The following is a 14,397-nucleotide window of genomic DNA, read 5'->3' on the forward strand; positions in this document are numbered from 1 at the left end:
ATATGGAAAGTAAAAAGTTAAAAGCTAGGCTGCAAGAAGCGTTAGATGTAGTCAGGTTCCAGGGACTTTAGATAATATTTTAGTGGCATACCGAAGAATTAGGAGAGAGTATAAGAAAGTAGTAAGAAAGTGTAAGAAGATGATAGAAGAAGAAGATATTAAGGAGATAGAGCAGGCATTAAAGGATAAGGATAGCAAAGTTTTTTAGAAGAAGGTTTCAAGTTCTACCAGAAGGGAGACAAGCCAAGATATACCCCCCCCCGCCCCGTGGACACCTGGTCGAGTGACTTAAAGAGGCAGGAGACAACGGAAAATGAGTGTGTATTTGAAGATAATTGGAAGAAGAGTATCAAAGATCAAGTTTATGGCCATATGAAGGAAGAAGATGATGCTTTAATCGAGCAAGTTAGGGTAGAAGAAGCACGGAAAAGTTTAAAAGAGATGAAGGGATGTTCAGCACCTGGTCCTGATTGTATTCCAGCAGCTCTATGGAAGTATAGTAGAAGCGTAACATTGTATATTATTTCTTTGATATTTACAGCAGTTCTTCGATCTGAAACTTGGCCTAGTAAGTGGAACCTGTCAGTAGGAGTGCCGATTTTTGAGAAAGGGAATAGGAAACTACATGAAAATTATAGATGTATACATTTAGGTAACACACTAGGAAAGCTAATGGCGAAGGTATTAGAAAAACAGACTTAAAAGTTGGCTCCAGAAAACTCAAAGGCTAGCCACAGAGCAGTCAGGATTCAGAGAGGGACATAGTACGATTGATCAGATTTTTACATTAAAGTGTTTAGTTGATAAGTTTATAAATAAGAAGGGAGGTAAATTGTATGTAGCTTTTTTGGATTTAAAAGGGGCATTTGATAATGTAAAGAGGGAACTGTTAATGAAGGAATGTATAAATATTGGCCTGCCATACCCACTTGTAAAGATTTTAATAAGTATGTATGAAGCTACAAAGTTTGTTATTAGGGTGGCAGGACACTTTTCAGATGTAATATGTTCTAGATAGGGGGTTAAACAAGGTTGCCCCCTGTCTCCGTGGCTATTTTCGTTGTTTATTAATGATTTGCCGGATTTTCTTAGCAACCAAGGAGCCCCAATGGTGTCATTAGATGTCTGTGAACTATGCATGCTGATGTTTGCAGATGACCTGGCACTAGTGGCGAAGTCTAGAGAGGATTTACACTTCTTGTTGGATCGAATTAAGGATTATATAGATAGGAAACAACTAAGTCTGAATGTAAAGAAGTCGGTAGTTATGGTTTTTAGAAAAGGGGGTAAGATTACAAGTAGGGATAGTGTAAAATGGGAGGGATTAGATTTAGAATGTAGGGATGAGTTTACGTATTTAGGATGTAAGTTTTCGACAAATGGTAAGTTTGGAAAGCAGCTGAAGCTAAAGGAAAGTCCTGCGCCTATGCTGTGACTGCTAGCCAACTGGCAAACATACAGAACCTGAAGATGCATAAGCAGATATTTCATAAGCTTATGCATAAGCAGGTAAAGATTGAATCGGCTATGCATTATGGATCTGAAGTTTGGGGATACATAGCTGGTGAGACGATGGAGAAGATTCAGCTTCAGTATTTTAAGAGAGTTTTAGGTTTACATTTCTCCACAAATAGTTTAGTATCGAGAGGAGATCTTATATTCGTTTTCGTTGAGAATTGATACGCTAGAAAGGATGATAAGACTATGGGAGAAAATTCTGAGTATGCTCAGAGTAAGGATATCAAAACCGGCTTATTTAGAAGCTCTGAGGATCCCAAAGTGTGATATGTGGCCATCTCAAATAAAGAAGATATTGGATGATTGTGAATTTTAAGAGCTATGGAATGGTGGGCTAGGGATTGGATTAAAGGAAGGAGCAGTTGCAAGTAGGGTCAGGGAGAGGTTAAGAGACCATGAGATCCAGGTGTGGCATGCGCGAGTTAATGAGACCCGATCACTGGAGTTATATGCAAAGGGTAAGGAGCAGTGGGGAGAAGAATTTTATTTTAAGGCGGGGCTTCAAAAGAGGCAACAAAAGTTGATTATTTGTGTTAGGTGAGATGGGTTACCACTAGGTGAGAGAAGGAAGTATCTGGGAGGAGTTAGGCAAGCTTTTGGTCCTTACTTCTGTCCCATGTGCGGGAAAGAGGATGATTTGGTTCATTTTGTGGGGAAGTGTAGTGAATTAATAGTTACCTTTTATATTGTTGTTCGGTATGGTCTTCAACTTTTCAATCCCATCTGAAACGACTTAGAGCTTTGCAGAATTCTGCCATTAGGATTTTAGCGAATTATGGACCGAGAGATTCAGTGAGAAATGTGTATTTGAAACTGAATATCCTTCCTATAGCAGGTATATTCCTTTTTTATCGATCTATGCTAATGTTTGACATTATTAATAACTTTACCTCAGAATGTTTTAATGGTATGTTTATAACTGGTGTGGATCTTCACAATTATAATACAAGAAATACAGATGCTTTTCGGCGGCCGCAGTGTGAAACAACCCGGTCATAGATCTCTGCTCGGCATATTTTGCCGAGCTCCTGGAGTCATTTACCAATTGGGGTTGTGTGTGAGCATGACCGAAGTACTTTCTGGGGAAAATTGAGGGTTTTTTGTAAAAATATTTATCAATTTGTTTGATTTTTTTTTTTTTTTTTTTTTTTTTTTTAGTAGTGCCATAATGGAATTTTTAGTTGTGTTGTTTTGTTAGCCCGTCGGGGGGGAATAATTTTTTGTTTTTGTTTACTTATATTGAATTATGTGTTGGAAGTTGGAGTTGGCCTAACGAACCAAAAGGTTCCTGGGCGTTTGTTTTTTGTAAATTATATGTAAATAAAATTATACTCCTGAAAAAAAAAAAATAAAAAAATAGATTTAAGGAAAGAATTGTTTGGGGTTGAGGCTTGGGAGAGATGAGATAATAAATTTATTAGCAAGGAAAGATATGGGAGGTATAAAGAGATTCGGGAGGTTCCTGACAATGGGTATAGAGCATAGAGAAAGGTTTTTTGAAGATTAGGGGTGAGGGTGATATTTCACGAGCCTAGATTATAGTTTTGTGTCAATTTATGTTTGAATGAAATTGCTTTGTTTTTGTGACCACGGCCCTTTGAGCTTTTGTGTCAATAAATTCTAAATTCAGTATAGGCGTCCAGCGTACTTAGCAGCATAATGTAAAGGCGTGCAGTGAATTTAGCAGCGTAATGTTCAAGTTCAAGTTCAAGTTCCATTTATTTCCATAAATAACAATAACAAAAACAATATCCCAAAGGGCTCAATGGCCCGTTATTTGGGAAACGACACAGAATAAATGACTAATATTAAAACTTGGCATAAACAATACTAAACAGTGTTTAACTTATAAATCTATAAGGAAAAGAAGTCAACTCACCGACAGTCCACACGAAACAGCGACCCTCCTATCACCCGACAATAAATAAATAAATCAAAAATGAAAAATTCCCTACATCATCGAGGATCCAACGCCAACAAAAAAAACAATACAACAACTATAAACTAATTAATGTATGTAAAAGTGTATGACGTTTAGAATCTAACGAATCTATAGTTGGCCCATATGGAACCAGCAACTGACAAATTTCAAATGCGCCTCGTCTGACCGCATAATATAAAGGCATGCAGCGTATTTTGCAGCATAACATAAAGACGTGCAGCGAATTTAGCAGCGTAGCGTAAAAGCGTATGACTTTTAGAATCTAACGAATCTAAAGTCGAACCATATGAAACTAGTAACTGACAAACATCTAATGCACCTCGTCCGGCAGCATAATGTAAAAGCGTACAGTTTTTAAAATCAAATGCATCTACATTGGCATTATTTAAAACAAGTAGCTGACAAGTATCACGGTTGCCGGATTTAGCAGCATAATGTAAAGGTGTACGATCTTTAGAATCTAATGAATCTATAGCCACCCATTTGAAACTAATAGTTGACAAATATCTAGTCTGCTTTCTTCAACAGCATAATGCAAATGCATTTTCAGGAAATTATCACTCAACCTTAGATTTACTCCATATTTCAGGCGAAATTCCAACGCCTCTACTTGATTTCTCGACACAGCCATACTTAAACCGGATAACAAGTCTACATTCACATTTGTTTGACTACTGCTTACTTCGCTCTGGTCTAATGGCTCATTTTTATTTCGGCTCAAATCTGAACCTTCTTTTTTAGTCTTTTTTTTTTTTGGCAGTGTCGCTAAAGTTGTTGCCTTTGCTACAGTTCAATTTCTTTATTCTCAAGTTTTAACTTCATCAGAATTCATCAGACTCTTGACTTCATCAGAATTCTCTTTTTCTGCAGTTTCATGTTGTTCTTCCTGGCTTATTTGTTTCTTAAAATGTTTCATGTCTGAAATCAACTTCTTCATTTGTCTGCTATAGCTGCAGATTATCCCATTCCAGTTTTGATTTCCTAGCTGCTTTTGTTTTGCTTTCACTTTTTCTATCATTGAGCATGCTTTTCGGATAGAAACGTCTATTTTCTGTCGCATCTCTCTTTTCACATTTTCTTCTTGCAAATCACAAAGTGCTGATAACATCTTCAGAATATTTCGAATCCTGACATGTCAAAATGTCAAAATAACATGTCAAAATGTCCTGACATGTCAAAAGTTTACTTTCAACTGAAAGTAAACTGACATGTCAAAATTCATGTCAGTTTCAAAAGGCAGTTTCAGAATATGACCAGCTTTTATAGCATGAACCCCTGGTTGCTCGGATGGAGATAAGTTCTTCGTTGCTTTACGGTCAATTTGTTGTTCCTTTTTCCAGATTTTTCAAGGTTGAACTTATTTTTGCCATTTTATAGTAAAAACTGGAAAAGTCCGTCTAAATCCCGTCTTCCAATTTAGCTTTGGTATCTTTTAAATTTTTCTTTAAGTGAGTTAGTGTGTCGAATGGAGTCAATAATTTCCGAACGTACTCTTAATGTTTTCTTCATTTCTGAGAATTTATAAAATATGGATAGGTTTTGGCAATTGTGGCAAGCTAATTGTCAAGTTTTTCGAACGGATCAACCATCTTTTTAATTTTTGAAAAATCGGCGGCATTTTTGTCCATCTCAGCTGAATTATTTACAAATCCAATTATTTAGCATCAGGTCCCAATTTAGAAATTCCAGTATATTCAAACATATTCGTCGTCTTCATTACTGCGCTCTTCTCTTGCACAGGACGTCTTATATCTTTTTCCATTTTCTTGCTCTACGGTAATTTAATACTAATTACAAAAATCCCTCTAAACCGTCAGAGTCCTAGTAAAATAGAAAAAAAAAAAAAAAAAATCAACGAACGGTTTCATAGAACTATTAACGTAAAAGTTTCGAATAAAAAGTTCTTCAATGAAAGGTAAAAAGCCATATTAAACTTAGACTAGCAGAAATAAATTTCTATAATAACTCAAACTCTAAACAACCAGAAATTACTATTGAAGAATAAGTGAAACCCAGAATGAACGCAAATTCAAATTAACGATCATAGCAAATATAGAGATAACAGGTGCGGTATTAATATCGACGAATATATAAATCTTAAAACGAGTAAGAATTAAATTGAAGATTCAAGTCAAACTTTAAACGAACTAAAATTGCTACAAACAGGGCTTTGGTTGCTGCCTTTTATACCCTTTCCTAACCGTAAAAGCCCAAAGCTTATTGCGCCATTTGCGCTTTACTGAAAACGAAATATATTACAAATATTTTCTTTGCAAATATAGAAAAATAAAAATAAAAATTACAGCGAAATGAAATTTTGAATGACTGAATTTCCAGGAGTTAATATAATTATATATTAAATATTCCCTTAAATTTCATTAGTTCTTTCCCGTCATCTTGATGATTACAGTGATCAACTTATTTGTCGTCAATGTTTTGAAAAACAAAAGCATGGTGTTCAAGATACATATAGTTTTCAATAAAACGCAAATAACGTAACAATCTTTAAACTTTTAGAATTAGGGAAGGGGGAAAAGGGCAGTAACCAAACTCTTTTTTATAGTAATTTTTGTTCGTTTTAAGTTTGACCTGAATATTCAATTTAATATTTAATCTTTTTAAGATTTATTAACTCATTTATATTACTACCTGTTATCTCTATGTTCGCTATGATCCTTTATTTTAATTTCTGTTCGTTTTGGATTTCATTTATTCTTTAGTTTCATTTATTAGTTTCATTTATTGTTTATTCATTTATTATTAGTACCCGTTATCTCTATGTTCCCTAAGATCGTTCATTTTAATTTCTGTTCGTTTTGGATTTCATTTATTCTTTAGTTTAATTTATTAGTTTCATCTATTCATTCATTCATTTATTATTTATTCATTTATATTAGTACCTGTTATCTCTATGTTCGCTATGATCCTTTATTTTAATTTCTGTTCGTTTTGGATTTCATTTATTCTCCAGTAGTGATTTCTGGTTGTTTGGAGTTTGAATTATTATAGGAATTTATTTCTGCTAGTCAAGTTTAATATGGCTCTTTATTTTCTTTGAAAAACTTCTATTTCGGGAAGGATTCTTTTAGTTAATACATACAAAAGGTAACGTCATTTATTTCGCCTGGCTTGTAGCCAGAATAGGCTTATCTTTGATGACGTCATTCAACATCATATTTCTCCTAATCTGTCAATTAAGACGATGATTTGCGATGCCGCCATGTAAAAATTGCTGCTCTTATTCCGTAGCAGTAATCGACAGAATAGGAACAGGCTGAGAAACGACCTGAGGAGTGAGGAATCTGAGTGGTGAGTGTCTTTTTGGAACAAAGTGTTCCGTGCTAGGGTTTGTCATTCCATTAAAGACAAAAAAAAACAAAAACGGATGTAATCAAAGGTTTTCTAATGTAGCTTCTTTTAGAAGGAGAGAGTACGGAACTTTACATTTTTTTAAAATCATTCGCTCTTTTTTGGATAGATTCAATTTTACCTGACTCAGGGTGTCAATCACGACAATCATATCCAAGATGAGGGCAAATATTTAATTCCTTGGCTAGTACGGAGTAGTTATTGCTCAAACTGGTTTAATTTTTCATTTTATTCTCTTTAGATTCCCTTTTTTGATAGCGAGGACGCCTTGGTGTCATATAGGCAAAATATCAGTTCGTTTCTTCTTCTTCTTCCTACCGGCTGTAAACTGTTGTATTCATAACTTACTGCTCCAGTTTGGTCTTCTACTGTCGTAATTTGGAGTTTGAAACAGAAGTAGGTGAAAATAAACTTTCATGCTTAACTTCATACATAAGCAATGTTGTGGCTATTGGAAACTTGACATAGAGGTAGGCGTGGTCTCAGAATGAATTTTTGCACGTGACATTTTGTTACTGTGATGTGTGAATCGGTAATTTTAGGAAGAAATATGAAAAGATAGACTTTTCTTTCTAAACGATTAAACACGCTGAAAAAAATAAAATGTCCTAAAAGATTAACCACACTGAAAAATAAAACAAAATGTTTAAAACTACTTAAAAATATTTTTGTCTCTAAACTTAATAAATTTTTTTTTAAGATTTGTTTCCCCTGCTTCCTAAAAAATGAAAAATTTCAAAAATTTAAATAAAAACGAAAGCGGGTAGCAGTTATGACAAATTTAGTTTTGTCTGTCATAACCACCCTATCTCTCTCAATTTTAGTCTTACAAATTGCTTCCTACCACCCGTAGTTTTTATGTCTTTTGACATTAGTTTAAGAAAATTCGTTAAGAACCTTAATTTTGAAAAAAAATTATGTGAGTGACGTCATTTTTAAATACATCAGTATTGCAGAGACGTTATCATACTCGTCACACTTATGTGAAAAAATTGAAGATTTTCATGCATGTAAAAGTTTACATTAAATTGCCTAAAAGGCAAAAACTGGTAACTACAAAAATGATCGTATTTATCTTGAAAAAGTTTTATAAAAATTCAAAAACAATAAAAAGCAAAACCAAAAATTGTAAGATTATTAGATGTGGAGGTTAGAAATCGGACTTGCTATAATAATCTTTTTGAATTGAAAAATATTTTTGAAAAGACTGCAGTATGAAAGGACAGCAAACAGTCTCAAATTGTCTGCGGTTAGAAGACAAGCAACAATGAGAATCCATATATAGAAGCCTCCCACGTGCGAAAGTGCCGGAGCTCTCGGTAATATATATATATATATATATATATATATATATATATATATATATATATATATATATATATATATATATATATATATATATATATATATATATATATATATATATAATATATATATATTATATAGAAAATAGATCCATAAATTGAATGTAAAATGCAAATCATAGCTGAATATAAAATGTGACTGATGCTTAAATTGAAACGTAAAACTGTAAAATAAAATCGATTTTTGACTTCTTTTTTGTTTAAAAAATATTTAAAAAGAAAAATGTAAATATACTTGCAAAAAATACATAAAGATTTGTACTTTCAAAATATAGATAATCATAATTATTTGGTTTTTAAATCTGAAGAGAATAAAATTGAAAAAAATAAGCATAAATAAAGTCTACCTACATTTAATAGTACACTAATGGGATGACGTCCACAGATCGTATTTCCAGTCTCTCTAAGATACTCACTAAACCCTTCAGCGTCTAATAATTCAATCAGATCCATACCCTAGAAGACAAAAGCAAAAAGTCAAATTAACACGGATTAAAGAGCGGGACTAAAGCTCAAAATACCAAGGACATCAAAATCAAAACATCTGTTTTTGCCCCCTGGACTCATCTTAGGTTCTTACATGAAAACCACAATTAAAAATTTTATTTTGTTTAGTTGTTTCAAAATTATGAAGTGCCTAGGGTAGTGTCACATTTTTGTCAGTGTTGCCACGTTGAACCATGAAAAGAAACATGCAAGTAATTAGTTTAACTTGACAATGCTTTTTGTCCGTAAAAATCCAAATATAAAACAAGTTGATTCCTAACAGCAACTAAACTTTAAAAGAAAAGCTATGCCTTCCTAAGCTATTTGGTGCCATATATTTTTAGCTATTTTTTGATGATTTCTCACCCACGTTTCAATTTTTAAATACGGTGCCGCCTACTGTCAGAAAATGAGAAACTGCATATGGAAGTCTTTGTCACTTAATATTGAATTCACTTTTTCTCAAAATTCTTTAAGACATATGCTTGTGTAAGCTTCCACTTAACCAATTCAGACAATAAGATCTCATTTTAAGAGATTTGGTATTTTAGAACTTAGAACTAGATATCTGACAATAACCTATTACTTAACCGATTGTTAAATTCTTTATAGTAAAGAAAACTTTTTTTCTCTCATTCATCAACACTAAGGCCTTTTTACCTATATTGACTTAAAAACTTTTTTCCACAAAACAAGTTTTTCAAAGAAAAATAAAGAGCTCCATTAAGCCAAAAACGAGAAGAAATAAAATCAAATAGCCTTTTAAGCGTAAAACTACCACAAATCAGCATCAATAAACAAATAAAACTCAAAACGACCAGAAACTGCAATAAACAACCGAGTCAAAATAAAAAAAGCAAAAATTAACATGAGTAGGGCTGACAACCCCATGCCTTCTCAAGACCAGAACATAATTTGGACTTTACTGAAAAAAAAAAATTACCGTGGATTGTCAGTTTAATATATACTGACATTTATTCCTTAAAGTATTAATAAAAAATTAAGCAAGAAAAACGGGTTTTAATTTTTATAAAGCAGTGAATACAATAAAATAAACACTTAATTAAAAAAAAATACTCCGAATATTTCGGCCCCACGTCCGGGAGCCTTTCTCAACGGAAAAAAACGAAAAGAAAAAAATGAAACAAAAAATTTTCTTTTTAAAAACCTTAACTTACATAAAAAAAAAATAAATAAAAAACACACAAAAAAAATAAATAAATAGGAAACAAAACTCACATATTAAATAAACACTTCCATTCACTGGCGTATAAACAAAATCGAATGTCTATATTGATTCAAACACGCCTCCTCACAGTATATAAATGGAAATCTATCCAAAAATGAAGAATACATTTATACTTAAACCAAAACAATAAAGGTCAGCTAACCCCGGCCCATAGCCCCTAATAAAATCTAATAAATTCGTCAACCACCGTTTAAATTCTAAATTGAACGGATTCGTTTGCTTTCAAGCTTAGCTACAGTTCATTTACTTTTCCCAGCATTTACCCCATTCTGACCTTTGTTCCCAAGGTCATCTTTCGTTTCAGAACTATTATTAAAATCAGTACTGGTTGAAAATCTTACCTGCTTTTTAATTAAACTATTATAAATTGAATTGATCCTAAATTTCCCTTCATCTCTATTGATACTAATACCCCCATATATAATTTTTTTTATTTCTATAATTACCCTGAAGCTTTGTAAAAGTCTTACAGACGTATCTACTATTTTTGTTTGATCAAATAAAATACTGTGATTAGGAAAATTATAAAGATGTTCTGCAACAGCTGACTCAAACTTTTCTGGTGTTTTGTTTTGTTTTAGAGCGCAATCTATTGCATTCTTGTGTTGCTGTAGCTTATTTTTTAAAATCTGCTGTGTTCTTCCCACTTAACATTTACCACAAGTGCGTGCAAGTTTTAAAACTCCCTTTTGTAAATTTCTCGGTACCTTGTCTTTCCCTTTATTTAACAAAAAGCTTATAGTTTGTCCTGATTTAAATGCCCCCGCTCTCCCCCCCCCCCATATGGGCGCCGATAATTCTGACCCAAATAATATTGTTTAATTTAAGTTTTTACCTCGTCAAGTTGACCTGAAAAACAAAACTTAATATCATTCCAAAAAAATTATATCTATACTCTTTGACAACATGGATAAACTTGCACTCTTGTTATTTCTTAATTATAAAAAATTCTTTCCACAAAATAAATTTATCAAAAAAAAAGTAAAGAACTCCATTAAACCAAAATGAGCAAAACTAGAATGTATTGTAAAATGTATCGTTTTTCTTTTTAATTCTTATATAGCAATCCTTTAAAAAAATTATTTTTAATGTTTTCACTTTTATAACTTTAAGCAATAAAAAATTAATTATGCTATTAAGGATTAAATATCAGCATATGTATATTAAACTGACAATGCAGATTTTTTTCAGTAAATTCATTTGAATTTTTTTCAGTAAAGTACAAATTATATTCTGGCTTTTAGAAAGCATAGTGTTTAGAGCCCTATTCTGATTAAGTCTTGGTTACATCATGTGTTGGTTAAGCCTGGGCATTAATAATAAAAAAAAAAAAAAAAATCAAAATTAAATTAAAAAAAAATTCAAATAGCGACGAAGACCACACTGCCTTTCCATCATAAACAAATAAGTTGAACAACAGGGAAATTTTTTTATACAAGACAGTGGAACGCAACTTTAAATGAATATTTCGACCCTATATCCAAGGGCCGTCCTCAGCAAAACAGACGAAGAGAATAAAAACACTATAAAAGAAACTTACATTAAAATTCAATCATTAAAACTGTTTAAAAATTTTTAAAACAGCCCTAATATCATTAATTCAAGGAAGTTCAACCAGGACTGGTACTCCAAACGAAATGGACAAAGAAAAATTCATTCATTTCGTTTGGAGTACCAGTCTCGTTGGAGTACCAGGGGCTGAAATATTCGGAGTATGTTTGTTTAATTAAGTGTTTATTTTATTGTATTCACTGCTTTATAAAAATTATAGCCCGTTTTTATAGCTTAATTTTTCGTAAATGGAAAAGCAGTGTGGTCTAAGAAATCATTGAAAGTTTTGAAAATTTTTCATATATTAAAGTAAGAAAAGGGGAAAACATTTTAAATATATTTTGTTTTCAGTAAAGCGCAAACTGGTCTTGAGAAGGCATGGGGGTTGTTAGCCTTTACTCATGTTAACTTTTGCTTTTTTAGTTTGACTTGGTTATCTATTATAATTTCAGTTTGTTTTGAGTTTCGTTTATTTATTGATGTTGATTTGTGTAGATTTACGCATGGAAGATTATTTGAATTTATTTCTGCCCATTTTTGGCTTAGCAGAGCTCTTTACTTTTATTTGAAAAATTTGTTTTGTGGAGTTTTTTAAATTATTTTCTGTTCGTTTTTATCGACAGTCTTTTCCATGAAAAAAAAAACATATCTTTTCGATTTTTTTTCTACAAAAATCCACAGTTTGGCTTGCTATTATTGTGTTATAGAAACTTTTCAAATTTTTTTAATCCTGGCCATGGGCGCCCAAAAGCTGAATTCCAAGGGAGGGGGGGGGGGGGGTGAACCTCGTCTAATTGGCACTTTTAATGCTATATAATAGAAATCTCAGAACAAAAATATAAAAATAAGGCAGCAACGTTCATCCAGGGGGGGGGGAGCCCCCCCCTCCCCATATGGGTGCCCATAATCCTGACCCAAATAATATTGTTTAATTTAAGTTTTTACCTCGTCGAGTTGACCTGAAAAACAAAACTTAATATCATTCCAAAAAAATTATATCTATACTCTTTGACAACATGGATAAACTTGCACTCTTGTTATTTATTAATTAAAAAAACTCTTTCCACAAAATAAATTTATCAAAAAAAAAGTAAAGAACTCCATTAAACCAAAATGAACAAAACTAGAATCAAATTATGTACCAAGCATACAACTACCAAAAATCAGTATCAATAAATAAATGAAACCCAAAACAAACAGAAATTAAAATATGTCAAACTCAAAACAAGCAAAAATTAATATGAGTAGGGTTCAAAATCCCATGCGTTCTAAAAGCTAGAATATAATTTGTATTTTACTGAAAAAATTCAAATGAATTTAGTGAAAAAAATTTGTACGGTCAATTTACTGAACAAAATAGAATCAAATAATCTACCAAGCATACAACTACCACAAATCAGTATCAATAAAAAAATGCAACCCAAAACAAACAGAAATTAAAATATGTCAAACTCAAAACGAGCAGAAATTAATCTGAGTAGGGTTCTAAACCCTATGCTTTCTAAAAGCTAGAATATAATTTTGTACTTTATTAAAAAAAAATTTTTTAATGTTTTCACTTTTATAACCTTAAGAAATCAAAAATTAATTAAGATTTTATGGAATAAATATAAGCATATGTACATTAAACTGACAATGAATTTTTTTTTCAGTAAATTCATTTGAATTTTGTTCTGTTCTTTACTGAAAACGTTTGACACTAAGAGCTCAAAATCCTATTCTATGGCAAAAAAAATGTATTGTTTTTCTTTTTAATTCTTATATAGCAATTCTTTAAAAAGATTCTTTTTAATGTTGTCACTTTTATAACTTTAAGAAATCAAAAATCAATTAAGATTTTAATGAATAAGTATCAGCATATGCAAATTAAATTGACAATGCAGATTCTTTACAGTAAATTCATTTGAATTTTTTTCCGTAAAGAACAAATTATATTCTGGATTTTAGAAAGCAGTGTTTAGAACCCTATTCAGATTAAGTCTTGGTTACATCATGTGTTGGTTAAGCCTGGGCATGAATAATAAAAAAAAAAAAAAAAATCAAAATTAAATTTAAAAAAAAAGTATTTTCAACTATGACTGGGAGAGGGGGTAATTTTCCTCAGGGAGTATACTTAATGGGGTTTGAGAATTTTCCAAGAGAAAACACCTAAACCTATAGATAATAGCCTAAGCAATTAAAGTATTTCTGAAGGATAGATTGTCTTTGGACTCATCAAATTATTAATGTCTAAGCTTTTATAGACGAATGAAAATTCTGTGAATGCGGAATAAAAACCACAATCGAAAAATTAAAATGAAAAAGAAAAAAATTAATACCGTGTTTGACACATTTTCTTGACTAATTATAAATACATACATAGGTGGGCGTCTAGTAATAATTTTAGCTCAAAAGATGAAGAACTTACAATAATAATTCTTCTCATGTTAAAAATTACCTTATTAGCAGTCATTTTAAAATTACTGGGAATTACAAAGTTGAATCAGAGCTCTCACGCCGGGATGTAGCTACAACACTTTATTGGAGGGGGGGAGGGGGCAAGATAGACCTCCAACCGACAATGGTGGATCCAGGGGGGCACGCGCCCCCTAGCGTAGTCTAAAGTAGTGTAATTTACTTAAATAACCCTAGTTCGCTTTAATTAAACTTGTTTTTAACGCAAGTTTATCGGATCAACCTATTTTGCGCCACCCCTAAATTGTTTTTATAGGATAAACCTATTTTGCACCCCCCCCCTTAAAATCCTAGATTCGCCCCTGCCATCCGAAAAGTCAAGAGCATGGTCTATACAATTATTTTTTTTCCAAATCATTGCCCGTATGAAACAACGCCACTGCTTTCAAAGTTATTTTTAGAAATATAATTAATTACGAATAAATTTTTTTGGCCATAGATTAGAATTTTGAGCTCTTAGTGTC

At 32.1% G+C, this 14,397-nt stretch overlaps 1 protein-coding gene across 2 annotated transcripts in view; it reads right to left on the minus strand.

Annotated features, from left to right (window-relative positions):
* Window positions 1-14,397, minus strand: part of LOC148949773 (protein MEMO1) — a 153,804-nt gene that overhangs the window by 44,066 nt on the left and 95,341 nt on the right. For both annotated transcript variants that reach the window (XM_089093746.1, XM_089093745.1), the window contains exon 7: window positions 8,545-8,649. In XM_089093746.1, the coding sequence (XP_088949872.1) occupies window positions 8,545-8,649 (105 nt within the window). The remainder of the gene's footprint in view (window positions 1-8,544; window positions 8,650-14,397) is intronic.

The sequence above is a fragment of the Artemia sp. Qi Xiang Cuo genome, chromosome 8 (genome assembly GCF_049724085.1).
Source record: "Artemia sp. Qi Xiang Cuo chromosome 8, ASM4972408v1, whole genome shotgun sequence".
Classification (NCBI taxonomy): Eukaryota; Metazoa; Arthropoda; class Branchiopoda; order Anostraca; family Artemiidae; genus Artemia; species Artemia sp. Qi Xiang Cuo.